This window comes from Euleptes europaea, chromosome 3 (assembly GCF_029931775.1).
Source record: "Euleptes europaea isolate rEulEur1 chromosome 3, rEulEur1.hap1, whole genome shotgun sequence".
Classification (NCBI taxonomy): domain Eukaryota; kingdom Metazoa; phylum Chordata; class Lepidosauria; order Squamata; family Sphaerodactylidae; genus Euleptes; species Euleptes europaea.
In genome coordinates this window covers 21,000,203-21,022,318 of record NC_079314.1, presented here as the reverse complement: position 1 = coordinate 21,022,318, position 22,116 = coordinate 21,000,203, and the positions used below count along the sequence as shown (strand labels likewise).

Genomic DNA, 22,116 nt, shown 5'->3' with positions numbered 1-22,116 from the left:
GGGACTGGACAGGGGGTGTGGAGGGACTAGACGCGGGGCCTGGATGGGGGGGGGGGCTGGAGGGACTGGACAGGGGGCGTGGAGGGACTAGATGTGGGGCCTGGATGGGGGGGCTGGAGGGACTGGGCTGGAGCGACTGGACAGGGGGTGTGGGGGCACTAGACATGCGGCATGGACGGGGGGGCTGGAGGGACTGGACGGGGGGCGTGGGGGACTAGACATGGGGAATGGACGGGGGGCTGGAGGGACTGGACAGGGGGGGCTGGAGGGACTGGACAGGGGGGGCTGGAGGGACTGGACAAGGGGTGTGGGGGGACTAGACATGGGGCATGGACGGGGGGCTGGAGGGACTGGACAGGGGGGGCTGGAGGGACTGGACAGGGGGGGCTGGAGGGACTGGACAGGGGGCATGGACGGGGGGGGCGTGGGGGACTAGACATGGGGCATGGACGGGGGGGCTGGAGGGACTGAACAGGGGGGGCTGGAGGGACTGGACAGGGGGCATGGACGGGGGCGTGGGGGACTAGACATGGGGCATGGACGGGGGGGCTGGAGGAACTGGACAGGGGGGGCTGGAGGGACTGGACAGGGGGCATGGACGGGGGGCGTGGGGGACTAGACATGGGGCATGGATGGGGGGGGGGCTGGAGGGACTGAACAGGATGTATGGGGGGACTAGAGGTGGGGCCTGGACGGGGGGCCGGAGGGACTGGACAGGGGGGGCTGGAGGGACTGGACAAGGGGTGTGGGGGGACTAGACATGGGGCATGGACGGGGGGCTGGAGGGACTGGACAGGGGGGGCTGGAGGGACTGGACAGGGGGGGCTGGAGGGACTGGACAGGGGGCATGGACGGGGGGGCGTGGGGACTAGACATGGGGCATGGACGGGGGGGGCTGGAGGGACTGAACAGAGTGTGTGGGGGGACTAGAGGTGGGGCCTGGACGGGGGGCCGGAGGGACTGGACAGGGGGGGCTGGAGGGGCTGCACAGGGGAGTGTGGGGTGACTAGACGCGGGGCCTGGACGGGGGGGGGGCTGGAGGGCCTGGACAGGGGGCGCGGGGGGAGTAGACGGGGGGCTGGAGCGACCGGACCGGGGGGGGGGCGTGGAGGGACGGGCCCCCGAGCATCCAAGGAGAGGCCTCCAAGGGGAGAGACCCCGGCCGGGCCCTCCGCCAGCTCGCCGGAGAGGGAGAGAGGGAGGGATGGAAGGGGGGGAGCGGCGGCCGGAGGGGGGGGGCCCTTACCAGGGCGGCGCGTCCGGCCAGCAGGAGGAGCAGCAGCGGCAGCAGCAGCCCGGCCTGGCGTCGGCGGGGCGTCGGCATCTCGGGGCGGCGGGCTGGGCGAGCCCCTTGGGGCGTCCGTCCGTCCGTCCGTCGGTCGGTCGGTGGAGGAGGCCTTCCCTTTGTTCCCGCTGCAGCCCGCAGCCCGCCGCCGGCCGAGAGGGGAGGACCAGCGGCAGCAGCGGCAGCGGCGGCGGGAGGGGGCGTCGCGCACCCGCCTGCAGCTGGCGATGGTTGTGCGGGGCCGGCGCGGCGGCGGCGGAGGGGAGGCGGGGAGGCGCCGCCGCCGGAGGAGCGGGGGGCGGGCCAGGGCGGCGGGGGCTCGCCGGGCCTCCTGCCTGCTTCCCCTCCCTCTCTCCCTCCCTCCCTCCCTCTCTCTCTCTCTCCCGGGCCAGCCAAGCCGAGCCAAGCCAGCCGGCGTCGGGCTGCCGCGCTCACCACCCGGGCGCAGGGACCGTGCGCTCGGCAGCCGCGGCCGTCCGCGAAGTGGCGGCGGGGCGGGGAGGAGGGCTGCGGCGCCCCCTAGCGTCCGCTCCGCTCCCTTCGGGCGTCCTCGCGGGGGGGGGGGCTTCTGCATGCCTACATGAAGCTGCCTTCTCCTGAAGGAGACCCTCCTAGGTCCATCCAAGTCAGCCTTGTCTACTCAGACCGGCAGCGGCTCTCCGAGGTCTCAGGTAGAAGTCTTTCCCATCACCTCCTCGCCGGCTCCTTTTAACTGGAGATGCCGGGGATTGAACCTGGGGCCTTCTGCATGCCGAGCAGAGGCTCTGCCCCTGAGCCATGGCCCCTCCTCAAACATGAAGTCTGCCTTCTACCAAATCAGACCCGGGGTCCATCCAAGTCAGTGTTGTCTACTCAGACCGGCAGCGGCTCTCCAAGGTCTCAGGCGGAGGTCTTTCACATCACCTACCTGCCTGGTCCTTTTAATTGGAGATGCCAGGGATTGAACCTGGGACCTTCTGCATGCCTAGCAGATGCTCTACCACTGAGCCATGGCCCCTCTTCATGGCTCTCCAGGGTCTCAGGCAGAGGTCTTTCCCATCACCTACTTGCCTGGTCCCTTTAACTGGAGGTGGCAGGGATTGAACCTGGGACCTTCTGCATGCCGAGCAGATGCTCTACCACTGAGCCACAGCCCCTTAGCCACCCGCCTTGGCTCCGAGCAATTCACAGGTGGAGGCACGCTTGTGTGTGTGCGTGTGTGTACATAGGTACAAATACATCCACATTGTGTGTGTGTGTGTAATGTATGCATTAACGAGATATTTCAGGGCCCTCCAACCTTCGTGAACTCATGGGCGTTGGGGGGGGGAGGGTTCGAGAACAGGTATTGGGCACCTAGATCAAATGAAGCCTGAATTCTCCCTAGAAGCGAAAATCAAGGCTGAGCTAGGAGCTAAAATGACTAAACTGAGGCTGTCATACTTTGGTCACATTATGAGAAGACAAGAGTCACTGGAAAAGACAATCATGTTAGGGAAAGTTGAAGAAGAAGAAGAAGAATTGGTTTTTATATGCTGACTATCTACCACTTAAGGAAGAATAAAACCAGCTTACAATTCCCTTCCCTTCCCCACAGCAGACACCCTGTGAGGTAGGTGGGGCTGAGAGAGCATGACTAGCCCAAGATCACCTAGCTGACTTCATGGGTAGGAATGGGGAAACCAACCCAGTTTATTAGATTAGCGTCCACTGCTCATGTGGGAGGAGTGGGGAATTGGGGCTGGAAAAGTTTGCTGTGTCTATTCCCTCCCAGCACCTCACACCCACTTTCCGACCCCTCTGCCATGAAACGCATGTTGCAGCTGATTGAGGAGAACCATTATTTTCACTTTGGTTTCTAGGTTTCGGGGACCAGCTCACTTTGAGAAGCTGACCCAGAGACTTTTTTCAACTAAAAAGCCTTGTGGAACCTTCGCTCTTGGATATATCGTAGCTTAAGGTTTCATGGACTAGAGCAGGGGTGGGGAACATCAGGCCCGGGGGCCGTTTAAGGCCGCAAAATCATTTGGTCTGGCCCTTCATGGGTCCTGGCAGATCTCTAGCTCAGAAGGATCTAAGACTGGTGATCCGCCCCCTCCCGCTGACAGGAATAGCCTCTATTCAAGGCGGATATGAGTTTGTTTTGCCAAGAAATGAAACCTTTTTCCCCCCTTGCAGAAGAGTCATTAGCTATGGAGCTGCTAGGACTGCCCAAGAATACAGCAGGCTAATTTTTAAGTTGATAATTTTGTATGGCCTGCAAATGATATTATAAATATCCAAATGGCCCTTGGCAGAAAAAAGGTTCCCACCCCTGGACTAGAGCCTTCTTTGTCAGAGGCACGGGGTGTTTCCTTCAACCGGCAGCCTAAAGGAGTGCCGGCGTAGTGTAGTGGTTAAGAGCAGTGGACTCTGATCTGGAGAACCGGGTTTGATTCCCCACTCCTCCACAGGAGTGGCAGACTCTAATCTAGTGAACTGGGTTGGTTTCCCCACTCCTCCACATGAAGCCAGCTGGGTGACCTTGGGCCAGTCACACTCTCTCAGCCCCACCTACCTCATAGGGTCTCTGTTGTGGGAAGAGGAAGGGAAGGAGATTGTAAGCAGGTTTGGTTCTCCTTAAAATGTAGAGAAAATCAGCATATAAAACCCAATTCTTCTTCAACTCTTCTTCTATAGCCATATGGGTATGGGGGGATCATAAAAAGTGGGACAAAAGACCACAACGTGAAAGAAATCACATCTGTGGCATTTCTATGCAAAGAACTGCAGTGAAGGATTCATTTCGGAGAGACAAGAGGAAGTTCTTAGCGCAAAATGCATAATTAACTTGTAGAACTCACAGCCACTATATGCACTGAGGATTACTGGCTTAGATGGCTTTAGATAAACACACGGAGGAGAGACCTGTTGATCAGTACTAAGCATGATAGCTAAAGCCTCCCCATTCAGAAGCAGTGTACCTCTGAGTACTGCATAGAAACTGCAGCAGGAACGGGCTACTGCCTTCATGCCCTTTTGGGACCTACCCAAGGGCATCCGATTGGCTGCCATGGGAAACAGAAAGCAGGAGTAAATGGAACTCCGGTCTCAGTCTGCAGGGCTCTTATGTTCTTCAGCTTTGCGGAGCAATGTCTGATCGTAAATCTTCATTTCACAGCCTTTGGGCCCCTACTGTTTTCCTTTTCTCTCCCTCTGAAGCCCGTGTGTGTAAGAGAGAGAACAGTTCGTCCCTCTGGCAAAGTGGGTTTTCGTTCATGGAAAGCCCAAATAATAGTGTTGAAACCCCACAATGCTTTTTGCTGCAAGAGACAGCTCGGGACCTTGGGAAAGAGAGGGTGCAGCACCCCCACGTGGCCACAGCCGGTATCTTAGACCCTAGAGTTCAGCTCAATAAAGCGCCCTGTGATTTTCCAGCGCGAGAAAGAGGGAATCGAAGGTGTGCTGAACTGTTTTAAAGGTCCCTGTGGATGGCTCTGAAATACTGAAATGGCTCTGAAATGGAGGGGCTGTGGCTCAGTGGTAGGGCATCTTCTCGGCATGCAGAAGGTCCCAGGTTCAATCCCTGGCATCTCCAGTTAAAGGGACTAGGCAAGTAGGTGATGCGAAAGACCCCTGCCTGAGACCCTGGAGAGCCGCTGCCAGTCTGAGTAGACAATTCTGACTTGGATGGACCAGGGGTCTGATTCAGCAGAAGGCAGCTTCATGTGTTCATGTGTACTCCACAGAACCATCCAGGAAAGCATTTTTTTTTTTAAAGAAAATGAACAGGATTCCAACTTGAATGTCTAAGGTGCAGCCATGGCTTAGCATAAGGCTCTCTGCTTTGCGTGCAGAAGGGTCCTAGGCTCAGTGATGCTGAGTGAGGCTTTTAATACATCCATTAAAATATCCCAGCGAGAGGAAGAATGAGCAAAACGTGTATCTCTTTTGTACAGTGCCAAAGAATGAAACCAGAGACTAACTGACAGAAGCTGCATGTACTCCGACCAAACTGAGATGATGAGTGGAACGTGGTACAAAACGTACATTTTGAAATTTATTTTTTGCAGAATGATTGCGCTGACACCTTTGTCCATGCCTGACATACTATCACAGCAGGCCAGCCATGGGGGCAGTGATGGAACCAATCTCACCTGGGTTTGGCACCAGTAAACTCCCACCATTAAAAGCTAAAAAGAGCTTTATTCGAGAAAATTGGGAAAAGGTATTAAAACAAGGCATACAGTTCATGGATGATGGGATGCAAAGAAAATAAAGGTAGCTTGCTAACTACTTACTTGAAGTCCTAACACAGCATAGGCATAAATAAGGTTGTCAACCTCCAGGTACTAGCTGGAGATCTCCTGCCATTACAACTGATCTTCAGCCAACAGAGATCAGTGCACCTGGAGAAAATGGACGCTTTGGCAACTGGACTCTATGGCGTTGAAGTCCCTCCCCTCCCCAAACCCCACCCTCCTCAGGCTCCGCCCCAAAAGCCTCCCACCGGCAGCGAAGAGGGACCTGGCAAACCTAGGAATAAAGTTTCCAGAGCTTAATACAAATGTCTTTCTGGCAGCAGGGAGAGGAAGGGACTAAACTATTCATCTCTTAGCTACTCTTATGGGAAACGCTGGCCGTAACCTGCTGACCCCCCACAACCAATCATAGGGCTGTCTTCATGGTATCTTCCTGAGAATGAGTGACCTGTCTCTTCCCATGGGATATGATCTAATTAGGTCTGCTTGAGATGGACTTGTTGTCTAGAAGTGTGCTCAGCACCTGTAAGAGGCAAAAACTAGCTCCGGTGGGAAAATTCCTTCAAGATGGACACTCTCTTATTTATTTATTATTTCGATTTCCTACCCCGCTCTCCCCGGCCAAGACCAGGCTCAGAGCGGCTTACAACGAATCTAATATCCCATTAAATCCATAAAACCAATAAAACAACATTTAAAATAGCCCTATAAAAGTCATATTAAAAAATATCCCAAATTTTCTAAGGCGCCTCTAGAGTGTAAAACATAAACTACAACTAGGTGTTAAAAGGTAAACGTCCCCTGTGAAAGCACCGGGTCATTCCTGACCCATGGGGTGACATCACATCCCGACGTTTACTAGGCAGGCTTTGTTTAGGGGGTGGTTTGCTAGTGCCTTCCCCAGCTGTCTTCCCTTTACCCCCAGCAAGCTGGGTACTCATTTGACCGATCTCAAGAGGATGGAAGGCTGAGTCAACCTTGAGGCGGCTACCTGAAACCGACTTCCGTCGGGATCAAACTCAGGTTGTGAGCAGAGCTTGGACTTCAGTACAACTAGGTGAGCAGGTGAAGATGAAGTCCTAGTTTGATAGCGGGACAAAATAAATAGCAGCGGGGTTTAGGAGTGAGGGTTAGGGAGGCCAGCATTTACATAAAGAGAACTGTATATGTAAATATCTTGACACATGCTTGCTCCGTTATCAAACCCCGTTTGGAGGTCAATGCCACCCTTTTCAAACTTACTTATTATCTCGTCAGCTAATCCACTTCCCGTTATTTTCTTTGGTTTCAATGAAGTCTATGAAACGCTATTCTATAGATACAATGCTGTCCATTTTCACATTTTGCGCAATCCGGAACATTTGCTCACGATGCGATATGTCTGGCGTGCAATCAACAAGCATTCAATAATGTTTTGTTTTTATTTGGAATATAATTTCTTTACAGACTTGGTTTGTTAGTAGCTCATCAAATTCATTTTGTGCTGATGGTTAAAAAAAAAATAGCTCCCTGAACCTTTTTTGTAAGTTATGATGCCGTTTCAGCTCAACACCATGACTTATAAATGTTCTGAAAACCTGTAAAAAAATCCAAAAATGTTTTTTAGGCAAATTACTTCCCCCAAAAAATACTTGTTTTATGGAAAAAAAGGAATTATGTTATTTCCCAAGTCCCGTGTACCTAAAATTATACATAAAACATCATGTCAATTTTGTGCAAATTCAATAATAATAAGCCAACTAAAAAATAAGCCAATATGAGAAGGAACCCTATGAAGTAATTACCTTTCAGGGCTTGATCAGGTCAAATCATGTCCAGTAATGGCAATACTTCTTAAGCCTCTCACCATTCCTACTCCCTTTATATAGTAAAAGGGGAGGAAGAAGACCACTTGGTTTTTATATGCCGACTTTCTCTACCAGTTAAGGGAGACTCAAACCATCTTACAATCACCTTCCCTTCCCCTCCCCACAACAGACACCCTGTGAGGTAGGTGGGGCTGAGAGAGCTCTAACAGAGCTGTAACTTGCCCAAGGTCACCCAGCTGGCTTCATGTGGAGGAGTGGGGAAACCAACCCAGTTCACCAGATTAGCCTACGCCGCTCATGTTGTAGGAGTGGGGGATCGAACCCTGTTCTCCAGATCAGACTCCACTGCTCCAAACCACCGCTCTTAACCACTACACCGTGCGGCTTTAAGGAGTAAGACAATGCAATAAAAATGCCAGATGGTGATTAGCACCACCTGGATTTAAGGTCGCATCAGCTAATGGAGGCTTTCCACCAATCACACGCAAAAATACATTAAGGAGCTAGGCAGCAAAATGCTCTCAGAAAGTACTGTACCCAATAGATTCATACTACAAGCATCTTTACCCCATACATGTCCAGTCAATCTCTTCATTCAAACCTAGGGGTACTAAGGTGAAGCCTAGGGTTGCCAACCTCCAGGTGGAGCCTGGAGATCTACCCCTATGAGACTTTCACTGAGTTGGTTCTCCAGATGGTCTGGTAAGCCAATGTTTTCTAACGCCTGGATAGAATTAGTCGGATCCGCTGAGTCCTGCCCTGGGCTGTTGCTGGAGTTCCTCAGGGTTAAAGATTTGTTCCTGTCCTGCCCTGAATGGCAGGAAACGGCGGCCTCTTCTTTCCCTTTAGGACTATTACATATTTTGGTAAGGTGTTTATATCCGTCTAGAGTGAGTTCACCTGTCGGTTCCACCAGGCATGGCAGATCAGACATAGATCAGACAAACTATTCTGGGCATTCCTTTGATGGAAATTTAGCTGCCCTGAATTTAATCTCCTCCGCTTCTGTGAGTTTTGAGATTGTCTACCCCTATGGCAACTCAACACCAGACGACATGAAGAAAACGGATCTCTAGACCAAAGAGGTCAGTTCCCCTGGAGAAAATAACTGGCTTGCAGGGTGGACTCTATGGCACTATACCTCATTACAGTTGCCAACCTCCAGGTGAAGCCGGGAGATCTCCTAGAATTTCAACTGGTCTCCAGTTGACAGAGATCACTTCCGCTGGAGAAAATGGCTGCTTTGGAGGGTGAATTCTATGGCAATATACCCTGCTGAGGTCTCTCCCCAAACTCCATGGCATTGTCCCCCGCTGAGGTTCCTTCCCTCCTCAAATCCTTCCCTCCCCAGGCTCCACCCCCAAAATCTCCAGGTATTTTCCAACCCAGAGCTGGCAACCCTAGCTGAAGACTAAGGTGAAACCTGACAGTGAAGCCTTTCTTGTTCCATTCGGCATTACCTCAATGATCACTCTTCCCTAACAAATGTTTATTTTGCTGTTGTGATGTTTTGTATGTATTTTAACTCTTTTTTTTAAAAAAATGATGTGTTGGGGGGGGATTGACTGCAGTGGTTTTAAAATGTGATTTTAACGTGTATGTTTTAAATTGTTAGCTGCCTTGGTGGCTCGAGCAAGGGCAGAAAGGCAGGCTACAAATGCTGGAAAAAAACAATAAATAAGGCATTGGGAGTGAAAATCCAGAAAACGTTCTCAGTAACTTATTTTTCTCTTTACCTTTCAAGATTCATTTGCATCTTGGTCAGGTCTCTTGAACATTATGAAATAAATAATCAGCATGTAGCAATTTGTTAGTGACCACTAAAGAAGGCAACCCTAGCCCACTGAAGTCCCTCCTCTCCCCAAACCCCACCCTCCTCAGGTTCCACCTCCAAAACCTCCAGCTATTTCCCAACCCGGAGCTGGCAACCCTATTGGGCAGCCATGGGCTTTGGCCCAGAGAAGAGCCTTTAAGAAGAATGGGGGAAGGGAAGCACTCTAGATTAAGTACAGGGAGGAATTTGGCTGAGGTCCAGCATGACAAGCAGGCAAGAAGACTAAAGATTGATTAAGGAAGGAGCTCAGCTGACAGCCTGAAAGCTCTGTACTGGTTGTAAGATCAGTAGGCTTTTGTTGTACTTTATTTTTACTGTAAAGGAGGCAAGCAGCAATGAGTGGAGCCTTTTGCCCCCATGGACCAGCTACCCACATGAACCCATGAAGCTGCCTTATACTGAATCAGACCCTCGGTCCATCCAAGTCAGTATTGTCTACTCAGACCGGCAGCGGCTCTCTAGGGTCTCAGGTAGGGGTCTTTCGCATCACCTACTTGCCTAGTCCCTTTAACTGGAGATGCTGGGTATTGAACCTGGGACCTTCTGCATGCCAAGCAGATGCTTGACCACTGAGCTGCGGCCCTTCCCCAAAATGGAAACCAGAGGCAGATGATTTGAGTGTGAATACCACTCCTGACCACCACCCCCCAGCGGCATTTTGCCAGCTGCTGTCTAAAGCAAGAATGGCCGAGAGAGCAAATGAACACATGAACCTGGCAACCCTAGACCCTCCTGCTTGGTTGGTTCAACTTGAATTTATAGAAATGCACCTGAATGACATGGCAGCTTGGAACAATAGCTGTATAAATTTTATATATTTTTCTGTGCCCCTCAGCTTTGCGCGCCTGAGGCAAGTGCCTCACGCACTTCGCCCTCATTACTAGGGTTGCCAGCTCCGGGTTGGGAAATACCTGGAGAGTTTGGGGGTGAAGCCTGGGGAGGGCGGGGTTTGGGGAGGGGAGGGACTTCAATGCCATAGAGTCCAATTGCCAAAGCGGCCGTTTTCTCCAGGGGATCGGATCTCTATCCGCTGGAGATCAGTTGTAATAACGGGAGGTCTCCAGCCACCACCTGGAGGCTGGCAACCCTACTCATTACAGCTCTGCCTCCAGCAAGGATCCCCTTCCTCATGAGCTGCCCAAGACATGGTACATTCCTTCCCCCCTTGGCCCTTCTCTTTCCTAACCAGAGGACCTAGGGATGCCAGCCTCAAGGTGGGACCTGAGGATCACCCGGAATTACAGTTCAGACTACAGAGATAAGTCCCCCTGGAGAAAACTGATGCTTTGGACGGGAGACTCTATGATGTTCTGCTAGGGTTGCCAGCTCCATGTTGGGAAATACCTGGAGGTTTTTGGGGTGGAGCCTGAGCAGGTCAGGGTTTGGGGAGGGGAGGGACCTCAATGCCATATAGTCCAATTGTCAAAGCAGCCATTTTCTCCAGGTGAAATGATCTCTGTCGGCTGGAGATCAGTTGTAACAGCAGGAGATCTCCAGCTATTACCTGGAGGTTACCACAGATACATGCCAGCACTAGACGTCTCAATCTGACTATGTGTAGGTCCAGCCGTGAGGGGCGCAGAGATTCTTTGAGCAATGTTCTTGGCTGATGAAGCCACCTAGTGGTGAAAACGTTAATTAATCCGGAGGACGTTCCCAGGAAACTTGACAGCTTGAAGCTTATCAGCGATTGCTGGATGTGCTCCCAAGTGGAGTTTTGAAGTTGAGGACTTGTCATATGAATTTCACCCACGATTAATTTGGAAGAAAAGTTTGATGGATTGTAGTGAAATTTAGACTTTGGGTTTTTTTGTACATGTTGTTGTTTGTGTATGGTACTATTAAGATGTTTGTAATGTATGTTTCACACATATGAGCTCATTGTTCTTAGAAGATGTATGAATGGTTTATTTGTAAATTATTTTGCTGTATGAATGATTGTGAATATAGAGCCTAGTGCTGGCATTTACCTGTAGCATACAGCATAGGTGACTATTTTTGTTGGATTACCTGGAGGTTGGCAACCCTATGTTTTACCCCACTGAGGTCCCTGTCCATCCCAGGCTCCATCCTCAAATCTCCAGGTTTCCTACCTGAAGATGGAAACCCTACCACTGGCAGTCAAGGGGGACTGGGCAGCCCTAAGAGGACCACTTAATCGCTCCCTCTGCTTATTGCGCCAAGGCCTTAAATAGCCTGACCACTCCCTTGCTGGCACAGACAATCGGCAAGGATACAGGGCCCTTCTCCCTTACTGCCAAACTCGATGGCAGTTTTGTCCGTGCCCTCCTGATGCAGGAGCCTCTCTGTTTTATCTTATCTGATTCCTCGCCATGGCTTTCATCCACACGTGTCCCGCAACGCCCAGCAGTCTTTCTGGCAGCCTTCCAATGGAAAGGTTCCCCACAACAGGCACCTTGTGAGGTAGGTGGGGCTGAGAGAGTTCAGAGAGAGCTGTGAGTAGCCCAAGATCACCCAGCAGGCTTCATGTGGAGGAGTGGGGAATCGAACCCGGTTCTCCTGACTAGAGTCCACTGCTCTTAACCACTACGACACCATACCAGCTGTCAGATTTGTTATTTAGATAACAAATTGTGTCTAAGTGTTCCTCCTAGCTTCTTTAAAAAGTAACTCAAACATATTTCAAGCCCCCCGCATCAAGCGTGTGAAATCCATTAGGATTCAGATTTTTTAAGAAGGTGTTAATTGTTCTTTTCCAGGCCTCGTTTTAACATATGTACGAGTTCCCTTCTGTTCTCCAAAGAAAGATAGAAACGTGTTCTCAGATACCTGATTTCCAAGAGAGCACCACATTCACAGCCTTCAAGCTCTCAGAGTCACGCACGATTTGCAGATTCTTCTCTCCTCTTGCACAAAAGGTTCCCACAATGGATCAGACTGTGGTTCACCTGTAGAAGGACTTTTAGCCCCCCCCCCCGTTAGGGTTGCCAACCTCCAGGTACTAGCTGGAGATCTCCTGCTATTACAACTGATCTCCAGCCGATAGAGATCAGTTCCCCTGGAGAAAATGGCCGCTTTGGCCATTGGACTCTATTGCATTGAAGTCCCTCCCTTCCACAAACACCGCTCTCCTCAGGCTCCGCCCCCAAAACCTCCCGCTGGTGGCAAAGAGGGACCTGGCAACCCTACCCACCGAACACTATTGCCCCAAACAGAAATGGTCCAGGGAAGGAAGCTATTCACCTTGTTGTGAAAGAGCACATGGCTACAATCCACAACAGGGACAGCATGCGGAGGAAAAGAGAACATACGGATCATGAATGACTGTGACAGGCTGAGTCTCAGGTGCCCCCATCCCTTGGTAGCGACTGAACTCTGGTCTTGTGGACTGAGCCAGTTCCAGGTTTTGGGGGCTGGGTGCCCAAGGTTGGATGGGAGAAATAAAATAAAGAGATAAAGAAAATATACTTTATTTAAGGCGCTATGTATATTTCCAATTATACAAACGTCTGGTTAGATTGTCTACAAGTTGTTATACTGGGCTGTATATGTCTCCCATAGAAAATGTGTGTGCGATTATCAACTAGGCAAAAATATACTAAACAACCTACATACATGCCTGGTCTGATATATAATTGCTGGTATATGTTTATATATCTGTAAATATGTGTGTTTGTTTTACATGGATATCAATTGACTACTGAGGAAGGCCAAACAGGCTGAAACGCATCTGGCATTTGGTTACAGTATATCAACCTAGGCTAAGCCATTGTGCTGTTTTAACGATATTTTAAAATAATTTTTATCCTGACATAGCGCCTTAAATAAATTATATTTTCTTTATTCCACCCAATCTTGGGGACCCAGCTTCTGTTTTTCAGGTTGGGTCTCATTCCCTTTCTCTTTTTTCCAGGTTTTGGGGGACCACAAAGCCTCCTCCCTCCTGCTCTGACCTCCACCAGGACCCCAATCATGCCTTCTTTCCAACCCAACCACATCCCCCTCCTGTGTATCCTTCCTTCCCCTGCCCATTTGTGAGCCTTACTACTGCCCATGTCATTTCTTGATGATGCTGTGCAGATAGGGTAGGGTTGCCAACCTCCAGGTCGTAGCTGGAGATCTCCTGCCATTACAACTGATCTCCAGCTGACAGAGATCAGTTCCCCTGGAGAAAATGGCTCCTTTGGCCATTGGATTCTACGGCATTGAAGTCCCTCCCCTCCCCAAACCCTCCCCTCCTCAGGCTCCGCCCAAAAAACCTCCCGCTGGTTTCAAACAGGGACCTTTGCTGGAAGTGCCACCACTATACCCCACAGGTCCTTCCCCGGCAGCATGTGGCTGGGTGTGCTGTGGCAACGGGCCCTGTCAAAAACCCTGGGACCTGGCAGCTGCCCTACCTCAAAGTATGCAATGCTAGCCCTTGTGGAAATCAACCCTAACATGGGTGTTCAGTTTGGCCAGCTCTACCACGTGGCAAACTGATGTGGTTGTCTTAGGCAGTAGGTTGTGGGAGGAGAAGTAACCTCCCATCCCACATGTCCACCCATCTCCCTCACCACTTCTACTGCCTCCTCCTGGGTTCCACCCAAGGATCAGAGCAGCTAATCTCTTCATCCCTCCACCCCACCCCCCAAAAAAAACCCCAGCAAGCCACACTTTCTGAACTCTTGCAAGATTCCATCCCTTTAAAAACATAAGAAAAGCCATGCTGGATCAGACCAAGGTCCATCAAGTCCAGCAGTCTGTTCACACAGCGGCCAACCAGGTGCCTCCAGGAAGCCCACAAACAAGACGACTGCAGCAGCACCATCCTGCCTGTGTTCCAAAGCACCTAATATAATAGGCATGCTCCTCTGATCCTGGAGAGAATAGGTATGCACCATGACTAGAATCCATTTTGACTAGTAGCCATGGGTAGCCCGCTCCCCCATGAACATGTGAAGAGGCACAGAGGCAGCATTGTGTAGTGGTTAGTGTCTGACTAGGATCTACAAGACCCAGCATCGACCCCTCTAGTTATGGAAGTTCCAGAGTCGGAAAAAGCAAGCTTCTGAATAACAAGTTGTGCATGTGTTGGGGGGGTATGCCTTGAGAGACAGCGTGGTGTAGTGGTTGAGAGCAACAGACTCTAATCTGGAGAACCAGGTTTGATTCCCCGTTCCTACACATGAGCAGTGGACTCTAAGCTGGTGAACTGGGTTGATTTCCTCACTCCTACACATGAAGCCTGCTGGGTGACCTTGGGCTAGTCACAGTTCTCTCTCAGAACTCTCTCAGCCCCGCCTACCTCACAAGGGGAGAGGAAGGGACGGAGATTGTAAGACAGGTTGATTCTCCTTAAAAGGTAGAGAAAACTGGCATATAAAAACCAACTCTTCTTCTTCTTCCAGCTGTGCTTGTGGGTTCCTTGGAGGCATCTGATTGCCATTGATAGACCTTTGGCCTGCTCCAGCAGAGAACTTCTGCAGATAGCTGCAAATCACTATAAAATGATGCCATACCTCTCTGCAAGTTACAAAAAAAGAAGTGGTCAGCTTAATCAGGGACTTTGTTTTTCCTACGTGGCGGAGGAGCTCTAATGTGCCAAACTTCTGGCAGGATATCCTGGGGATGGTGAAGGAAATGACAGCAACTGACCTGCCCAACAATCCAATAACAATTTTGCTGTGAGCCCTGACGCTTGCACTAGAAACCGTTCCAAGGGTAGAAGTCATCTTTTATTTATTAGTGGTGGGGAAAATATTGATTGCGCAGTGATGGAAGAGGCGTTCCCAGCGATTGGAATGTGGCTTCTAAAATATAGGAGGTAGGTCATGTTGCAATTTGCGCATGCAAGAGGAAATGGTCAGGGCAGTTATAAAATTATCCAGGAAGGGCAGAGGAAGTTTGTATCTTCGTCGCTGTAGTAAAGATGATCTTTGAGATGACTTGGAGGGGGAGAAATGGTTAAATTATAACAGAACATTGATGCTTTATTTGCAGAGTTCTTTTAGTTTTTAATCAGGTGGTATGGTTTTATAATTTTAATTTTAAATATTTTAATTTTGGGGTTCACAATTACAACTTCGTGAGGCAGGGTAAGTCACACTTTTATGCAGAACATATATTTCTCATGTGTAATTAAATTCTCTCCCACTGGATGTAGCAATAGCCACTAGCAGAGATAGAATTAAAGGATCATAGAGATTCATGGAGAAGTCCATCAATGGCTATTCAACAAGAGGACTAAAGGATGTCAACCACCTCTAGCTGAGTCCCTGGAGAGCTGCCATGAGTCTGAGTAGACAATGGTCATTTATGCATGGGAGTTTTACCTGTGGTCCGTTGCTCACTGGATCCACACTTTCCTGTTGGGAATCTATGCACCAGCAGTCTCCAAGCTCAAATCAAGTCCCCACCCATTTAGATGCTGCTTTGTAATTGGCCTACTTGTGGTGCTTACTATGAGAGAAAATCCCCCCACCATACCCAATTGCCGCTTAAAAAAGGATTTTAAGAACAACAGCCAAAAAAGGAGCAATCTGAAAGGAAGGGGGAGGGGAGAGATCGAAGCCTCGGTTTTAAAAAGATCTTATTTTGCTCAGAAATAGCTCCGAGGCAGCAGGAAGTATTTGAATCCTTGCCTCTGGACATGCTGCGTTGTAATTCGCTGTGAGTGAAACCAAGCTTGCTTACCCTGCACTTTGCCTTATGCATGGGGATTTCACCCGGGCTTTGCTCAGGGAAGAGTCGGATTAACAGAGGAATGGGAAGATCCGGACATTGTGAGGGTTGGCAGCGAGGTCACCTCTAATGGACAGAAAACTCATGCATAACTCCAAGGAACAACCGAGACAGACTGGGAGTGAACGTGAGTGAAAGTACCCAGGCATAAATGAGCACTATGGACTTGGCTGGACCAAGGGTATTATTCAATATGAGACAGCTTCATGTGTCAAATGCCACAGCTTTGCATACATAACTTTGCACACTAATGGTTGTGGGTTTCATTCCTGGCACTTTCCTGTTTTTTTTTTTTTAAAGAACTGGCTTTGGGAAATACTTTCTTCTGCCCAAGACCTTCAGAGAGCCATAAACAACAGCTGAGCGAAAAGGGCCCGATGTTGTAGAACAGGGGTGGGGAACCTTTTTTCTGCCAAGGGCCATTTAGATATTTAGAACATCATTCGCGGGCCATACAAAATTATCAACTTAAAAAATAGCCTGCTATATTTGGTCAAACATTCAGCCAAGAGGCACAACCGGAGACAGCTCCGAGTATCTGCCATGTAGAGCGACTCGCTTTTGAGCTCTGCCTTTCCCAGCTGGGCCCGAGAGATTCAGGCAGGGCAGCAAACACAAGACACAGTTTGTTGGGCGGTCCTGGCAGCTCCATAGCTAAGGACTCTTCTTCAAGGGGGGGGAAAGGTTCCCTTTCTCAGCAAGACAAACTCACATCCGCCTTGAACAGAGGCTATTCCTGTCCGCGGGAGGGGCGGATCGCTGGTCGTAGATCCTTCTGAGCTAGAGATCTGCCAGGACCCACAAAGGGCCAGACCAAAGGATTTCGCGGGCCTTATACGGCCCCCGGGCCTGACGTTCCCCACCTCTGTTGTAGAAGGAAGTGTCCGTTTCGTATCGGATCTGAAGAGCACCGTACCTAGAAACCACGAGCTGGAAAAGACAAAACAAGCGGTGGAAGTTATTTTGTCCTGGTGCACTATATGGGGGGGGGGGGAGAATATTCAAATAAAGCACAAACCCAGATTCCAAAGTTCTGTATTTTTTTCAAAATAAAGATCACACATTGTTTAGAGACAATCTACACAAGAGTTACAAAAAATAGTCGCCCAGGCAGAAGCATACACAGGTTTGTTAATTATACACATATGGTTACAAGTGTGCTTGCAAAAGGGTCATTGGAAATATACACAAGGCTCCGTAAATGTACACCGTGTAGTGTTACAATTCTATATTCAAATAAGGGAAATTGACAGTATGTTACATTCACTTACAAGTAGACAAAATGCAAAATACGGTTTTATCTTCTGTACAAAAAGGCAAAGAGATTGACACTTTACAAGGTGGAAGGAAGGGAGGGGAACTCTGATTGTAAAGGAATACTAACGGGGGGGGGGAGAGGGGGCCTGTACTTTTCTGCACTTTATTGTTACCGCCACAAAAGAAGTAAAACGTTTCTTTTTAAAGAGAGAGTCGAATAAACGCTATTCTGTTGTTGCTGTTTTTTTAAATCCCCAAACTGAATCGTCTTGTGTATAACATTTAGAAAGGATCGCTACTCTCTGGACTAGGTGACAAATAAAACCAAGCAATTTCTTTTTTTAAAAACATTAACCAGGCTGTATAAAGAGAACATTTCCTTCAAAAGAAAATTTTTTTTACTTCTGGTTGAAATTACAATTTACAATATACAACACTATATGCTACGACCATAAAAAGGGGGTGAATATACACTGAAATGCACAGGGTTTGCTAATTCATTTTCTTACCAAAAATGGGTTTTATGTTGATTCAAACTTCTCCACATTTACATTACAGAGGTTTACAAATGTACAATTGTACAATCAAAAGTATATTCCACTACTAGGGTACATTATAGATACAGATTAGACATCAAAACAAGAAAATACTACAAATTTTTATATATGCAAAGTCTACACCAAGTATACACTATATATTTATAGAAGCAAGACCAAAGTTGAGTTGGATTTTTTTCCCCTCTACATGCTAAATAATGATTAAAAAATTGCCTCCGTGTGAACAGAAGAAATTGGAGTAGGCAGTAACCACACACCCTTCCATCTACTTTAAAAACGTTCTCGGTATGCGTGGTCTCTCTTCCGGTATTAACTGCTAAGCTCAATTCTCTTTTTTTTTTTAGCACGTTATACTAAGAAAAAGGAATTTTAAAAGTTTCAGAAACTTAAAAGGTTATTTTCAAAACCGAAGCTTTAGCAAACTGATTTCTCTTTCAATTCATAGAGTTAAATGCAGATCAGTGCCATTTAACTAAAATTTTGTTAATTTCTCTTTTGACTAAAAGAGAGCAAAACCAGGCGTTTTGAAAAGGGGGGGGAAGCGCTCTGACGAAGCAGATGAATTAAAAACCAGGTGTGTTTTTGTTCAATTAATTTTGAATCAGCCACCCTGAAAAGTTTCCGTATTTGAAATATAGTTACATCAGTGAACCCGAAAAAAGTGTGGCTTCCCATGTACATCTGTTGCCTATGTACAAGAATTCTATACACTACTGAAACAGCAGGGCAATTGAGTATTTAAAAAAATAATTAGTACATGTTATGCAGAATAAAATTAAAGGAATTTACAAAGGTTCTTTTTGCCTTTTGTGTGTGTCTGTGTGGGTGTGTTTTGTTCTCTTTATGTTTCAGCAACCACAAATGATTTTCAAACTGTATACTGGAATAGGATCGGTTGCTGGTTGTAAAATTTCCAGATGGTCACCGGCTCTGTCCTGCAAGTCCGTCGTCTCAGATGATACCGTTTGGTGGCCCACAAATGGGCCCCAGGTCAACCCCGTTCTTCATGTAATATTTCTCCAGCTTGGCCAAGATGTGTTTTCCGTAGGTGTATTTGCGGAGAGTGGCAATGTGTGGCCGGATCTAGAAAATGGAAAAGTAGAGAAGTGAATGAACCATCTGTGGACTTTCATGCTCACTAAGTGCTGAATGACATTTCTCCACTGTTCCAAGAACCACCAATCACCTAAGTTACTCTGAAATGAAGAAATGTTTGACACATTTTATTATATTCTGCTTTCCCCCCTCTCTCCCTCCCTATATCTGCCTGCCTGCCGAGGAGGAACCGAAGATAGAAGAAGAAGAATTGGTTTTTATATGCCAACTTTCTCTACCACTTAAGGGAGACTCAAACCGGCTTACAATCACCTTCCCTTCTCCTCCCCACAACAGACACCCTCTGGGGTGGGTGGGGCTGAGAGAGCTCTAACAGAGCTGTAACTTGCCCAAGGTAACCCAGCTGGCTTCATGTGTAGGAGTTGGGAAACAAATCCAGTTCACCAGATTAGCCTCCACCGTTCATGTGGAGGAGCTGGGAATCAAACCCAGTTCTCCGGATCTGAATCCACCGCTCCAAACCACCACTCTTAACCACTACACCATGCTCGCTCTCAGAAAAAGAGTTGGTTTTTATATGCCAACGTTCTCCACCACTTAAGGGAGACTCAAACCGACTTGCAATCACCTTCCCTCCCCCTCCCCACAACAGACGCCCTGTGAGGTGGGTGGGGCTGAGAGAGCTGTGACTAGGCCAAGGTAACCCAGCAGGCTTCATATGGAGGAGTGGGGACTCAAACCCGGTTCTCCAGATTAGAGTCCACCGCTCTTAACCACTACACCACGCTGGCGCTCAAGTGAGTGGCATTGCCAGCTGGGAAACCCAACCCAAGCGGCCACCACCCACAGGGAGAGGGCATGTAAAGGAGCAGCGGAAATTGCTCCTGACTATCGTCACCATTTGGTTTCTTATTCAGCCATCTGGGCAAGCAAGCAACTAGGGATGGCAAAGGCCCCAAGCTGCCACCTCCCCCTGTCTGCCCAACGGCGATCATGGTGGCAACACTGCCACAGGCCTAAGGAGAGTCTGAAATCTTCCTGAGGCGGCTTAATCATTGATATGGGGGTCGGGGGGTTAGGATTGACATGGGTCATTTATGCATGGGTACTTCATGTCGAGGAATGGGGAAACCAACCCGGTTCACCAGATTAGCCTCCGCCACTCATGTGGAGGAGCAGGGAATTAAACTCGGTTCTCCAGATCAGAGTCCACCGCTCCAAACCATTGCTCTTAACCACTACACCACACTGTTGTGATCACAGGTCAGCCAAGATCGATACACAGACAGAGGGAGTTTGGTTTTGAAAGAAGAACTGCCCCCCCCCCCCACAAGTGTAACAGAAGCTTTCCATTGGTGGAGGAAGGGAACGTCTGAGCAGGGTTTCAATTTGCCAAGAGCTTGGGACTCAGTGCCCTGCACCCCTTTCTGCATAAGCAGAATTAAGCAATTTGCAGAAACAGGAACACAGTTACTCGGCTGTCATAATACAGTGATAGTCGTGGAGCAGCGGCAAAGATTTAGTTCCTTCCCTAGTGAACTACTGTGCAGAGGAGGAAAATCTCTCTGCCTCTTGGCTTTGCGTAATGAACGCTTCCGTGAGCGAAGTCAAGACCAGCAACTCACCTTGTGCATGACGATCTTCCGTTGGGCTGGCTCCGCCACATCGATCATCTTCTGTACCACGTAGTTGGCGTACTGGTCTTTCATCATGGTATATAAGGCACTGTGAGGGCCATCGTTCATAGTACACACTTCGTCAATCAGCATGGCACGCTCCGTGCGGGAGGCATGTGTGACGCATTTCTCCACTACGTTGCTGCAGCAAGTATTTAAAAAATAATAAAAGGGCCACAGGTTATCCCCCAAAGCAACAGTCCACACAGCTACAAAGCCAAAATGCGCAGGCATCTCCTCCCACCACAGAGATGAGCTTCCACATGAGGGAGGGAGGAGAACCTGTAACTGTGCATCATCCGAACGAGGAGTGAACATCTCTCCCTCACTGAAGATGCACACACTTGGAAAACCGTTACACACGGCCAGGACGCACCTTAACCTTCAGATCACCAAGCCAGTAGCACGCACAAATTTGGCTCTGAGAGTTGCAGCCAGGGAGAGGGGGCATAGCTATGGCACACCTCCCAAATCTGTCTGGGTGTACATGTTAGATGGATGCGCCCTAGAGCGGGGGTGGGAGTGGAAGGTCACTCGGGAGTGACCCCTTTGCTGCCAGAGGATATAGTGATTCGCTGCCAGAGATTACATGGGCACAGACAGCTTTAAAGGGGACAGATGGATGGAGGAGAGGTCTATTAGTGGCTACTAGTCACGGTGACTAAAGGGAAGCTCCATGTTCAGAGGCAGTCAACCTCTGAATCCCAGTGCCAGGAGGCAACATCAGGGGAAGGCCTCGGCCTCTATGCCCTGTTTGTTGGTCCTCCAGAGGAACTGGTTGGCCATTGTGTGAGACAGGATGCTGGACTAGATGGGCCGCCGGTCTGATCCAGCAGGGCTCTCCTTACGTTCTTGATCGCCCTCCAAGCTGTTGAAAGTAGATCTCTGCCCCCTCCTCGCTTTCTTATCCTTGCCTTTTCAAGCCACTGCTGTAGCTTCTCTCCTCTCTCTTACAATTTATTTATTATTTATTTATTATTGCCATTTGTTACCCCGCTCTCCCCGGCCAAAGCCAGGCTCAGAGCAGCTTACAGAATATAAAAAAATCATATTAATCAATGAAAACATTCAAACATTTTAAAACAGCCCTAAAATATCGCATAAACGTTACACTAAATTTCCCTAGGCGCCTCTAACGTGCGAATCTCAATAACACAAACTTCAGCCATGCGAGCAGATGGAAGGTACCAGATGGAATAAAAGGTATTACCGCAGTGGGGAGGTTAGGGAGGCCAGCCTTTATATATAGGAACCATAGCTGGCCTCAACCATAAGTCTGGCGGAATAGCTCTGCTTTACAGGCCCTGCAGACCTCAAGGTCCCACGTGTGCACATAAGACATGCGCGTGCGCACACATACACCCCTCTGCACTGAATGGGAAAATGACAACAAGCCTTTCTCACCTCCTTCACACACATACCCCCTTGCTCTGGGGTGGGACAGGAGTGCACCACTGATTCTCTCTTCCCAGGCATCAAAATGGCTATTTGCCTTGGCCAGAGAGAACACAGGGAACGGTTAAGAATCCCCCTAGCCGCCCTGGGCCAGGGATTGAGGGCGGGTCAAAAATCAAAACAAACAAACAGCAGGGCACGTTACAATTTGAGGTGGTGGTGGCGGTCTGCATTGGGAAAACAGCAGTAGAAAGGCTTCCCCACCCAAGCACTGCAGACCTGCTGTGAAATGCTTGTACAAGCCGCCGTTTTGTGAATGGCTTCTCCCACTGTGCCACCACTTT

At 49.1% G+C, this 22,116-nt stretch overlaps 2 protein-coding genes across 2 annotated transcripts in view; both read right to left on the bottom strand.

The window, feature by feature from the left end:
- Nucleotides 1-1,324, bottom strand: part of SDC3 (syndecan 3) — a 124,960-nt gene extending 123,636 nt beyond the window's left edge. Inside the window, exon 1 of the mRNA XM_056846422.1 lies at nucleotides 1,247-1,324. Within this exon, the coding sequence (XP_056702400.1) occupies nucleotides 1,247-1,324 (78 nt within the window). The remainder of the gene's footprint in view (nucleotides 1-1,246) is intronic.
- A 17,233-nt stretch (nucleotides 1,325-18,557) lies between these two features.
- The window catches only part of PUM1 (pumilio RNA binding family member 1), a 96,980-nt gene continuing 93,421 nt past the window's right edge, over nucleotides 18,558-22,116 (bottom strand). Inside the window, exons 21-22 of the mRNA XM_056846025.1 lie at nucleotides 20,327-20,519; nucleotides 18,558-18,728 (exon numbers count right to left, since the gene is read on the bottom strand). Of these exons, the coding sequence (XP_056702003.1) occupies nucleotides 18,597-18,728; nucleotides 20,327-20,519 (325 nt within the window). The 3' untranslated portion in view covers nucleotides 18,558-18,596. The remainder of the gene's footprint in view (nucleotides 18,729-20,326; nucleotides 20,520-22,116) is intronic.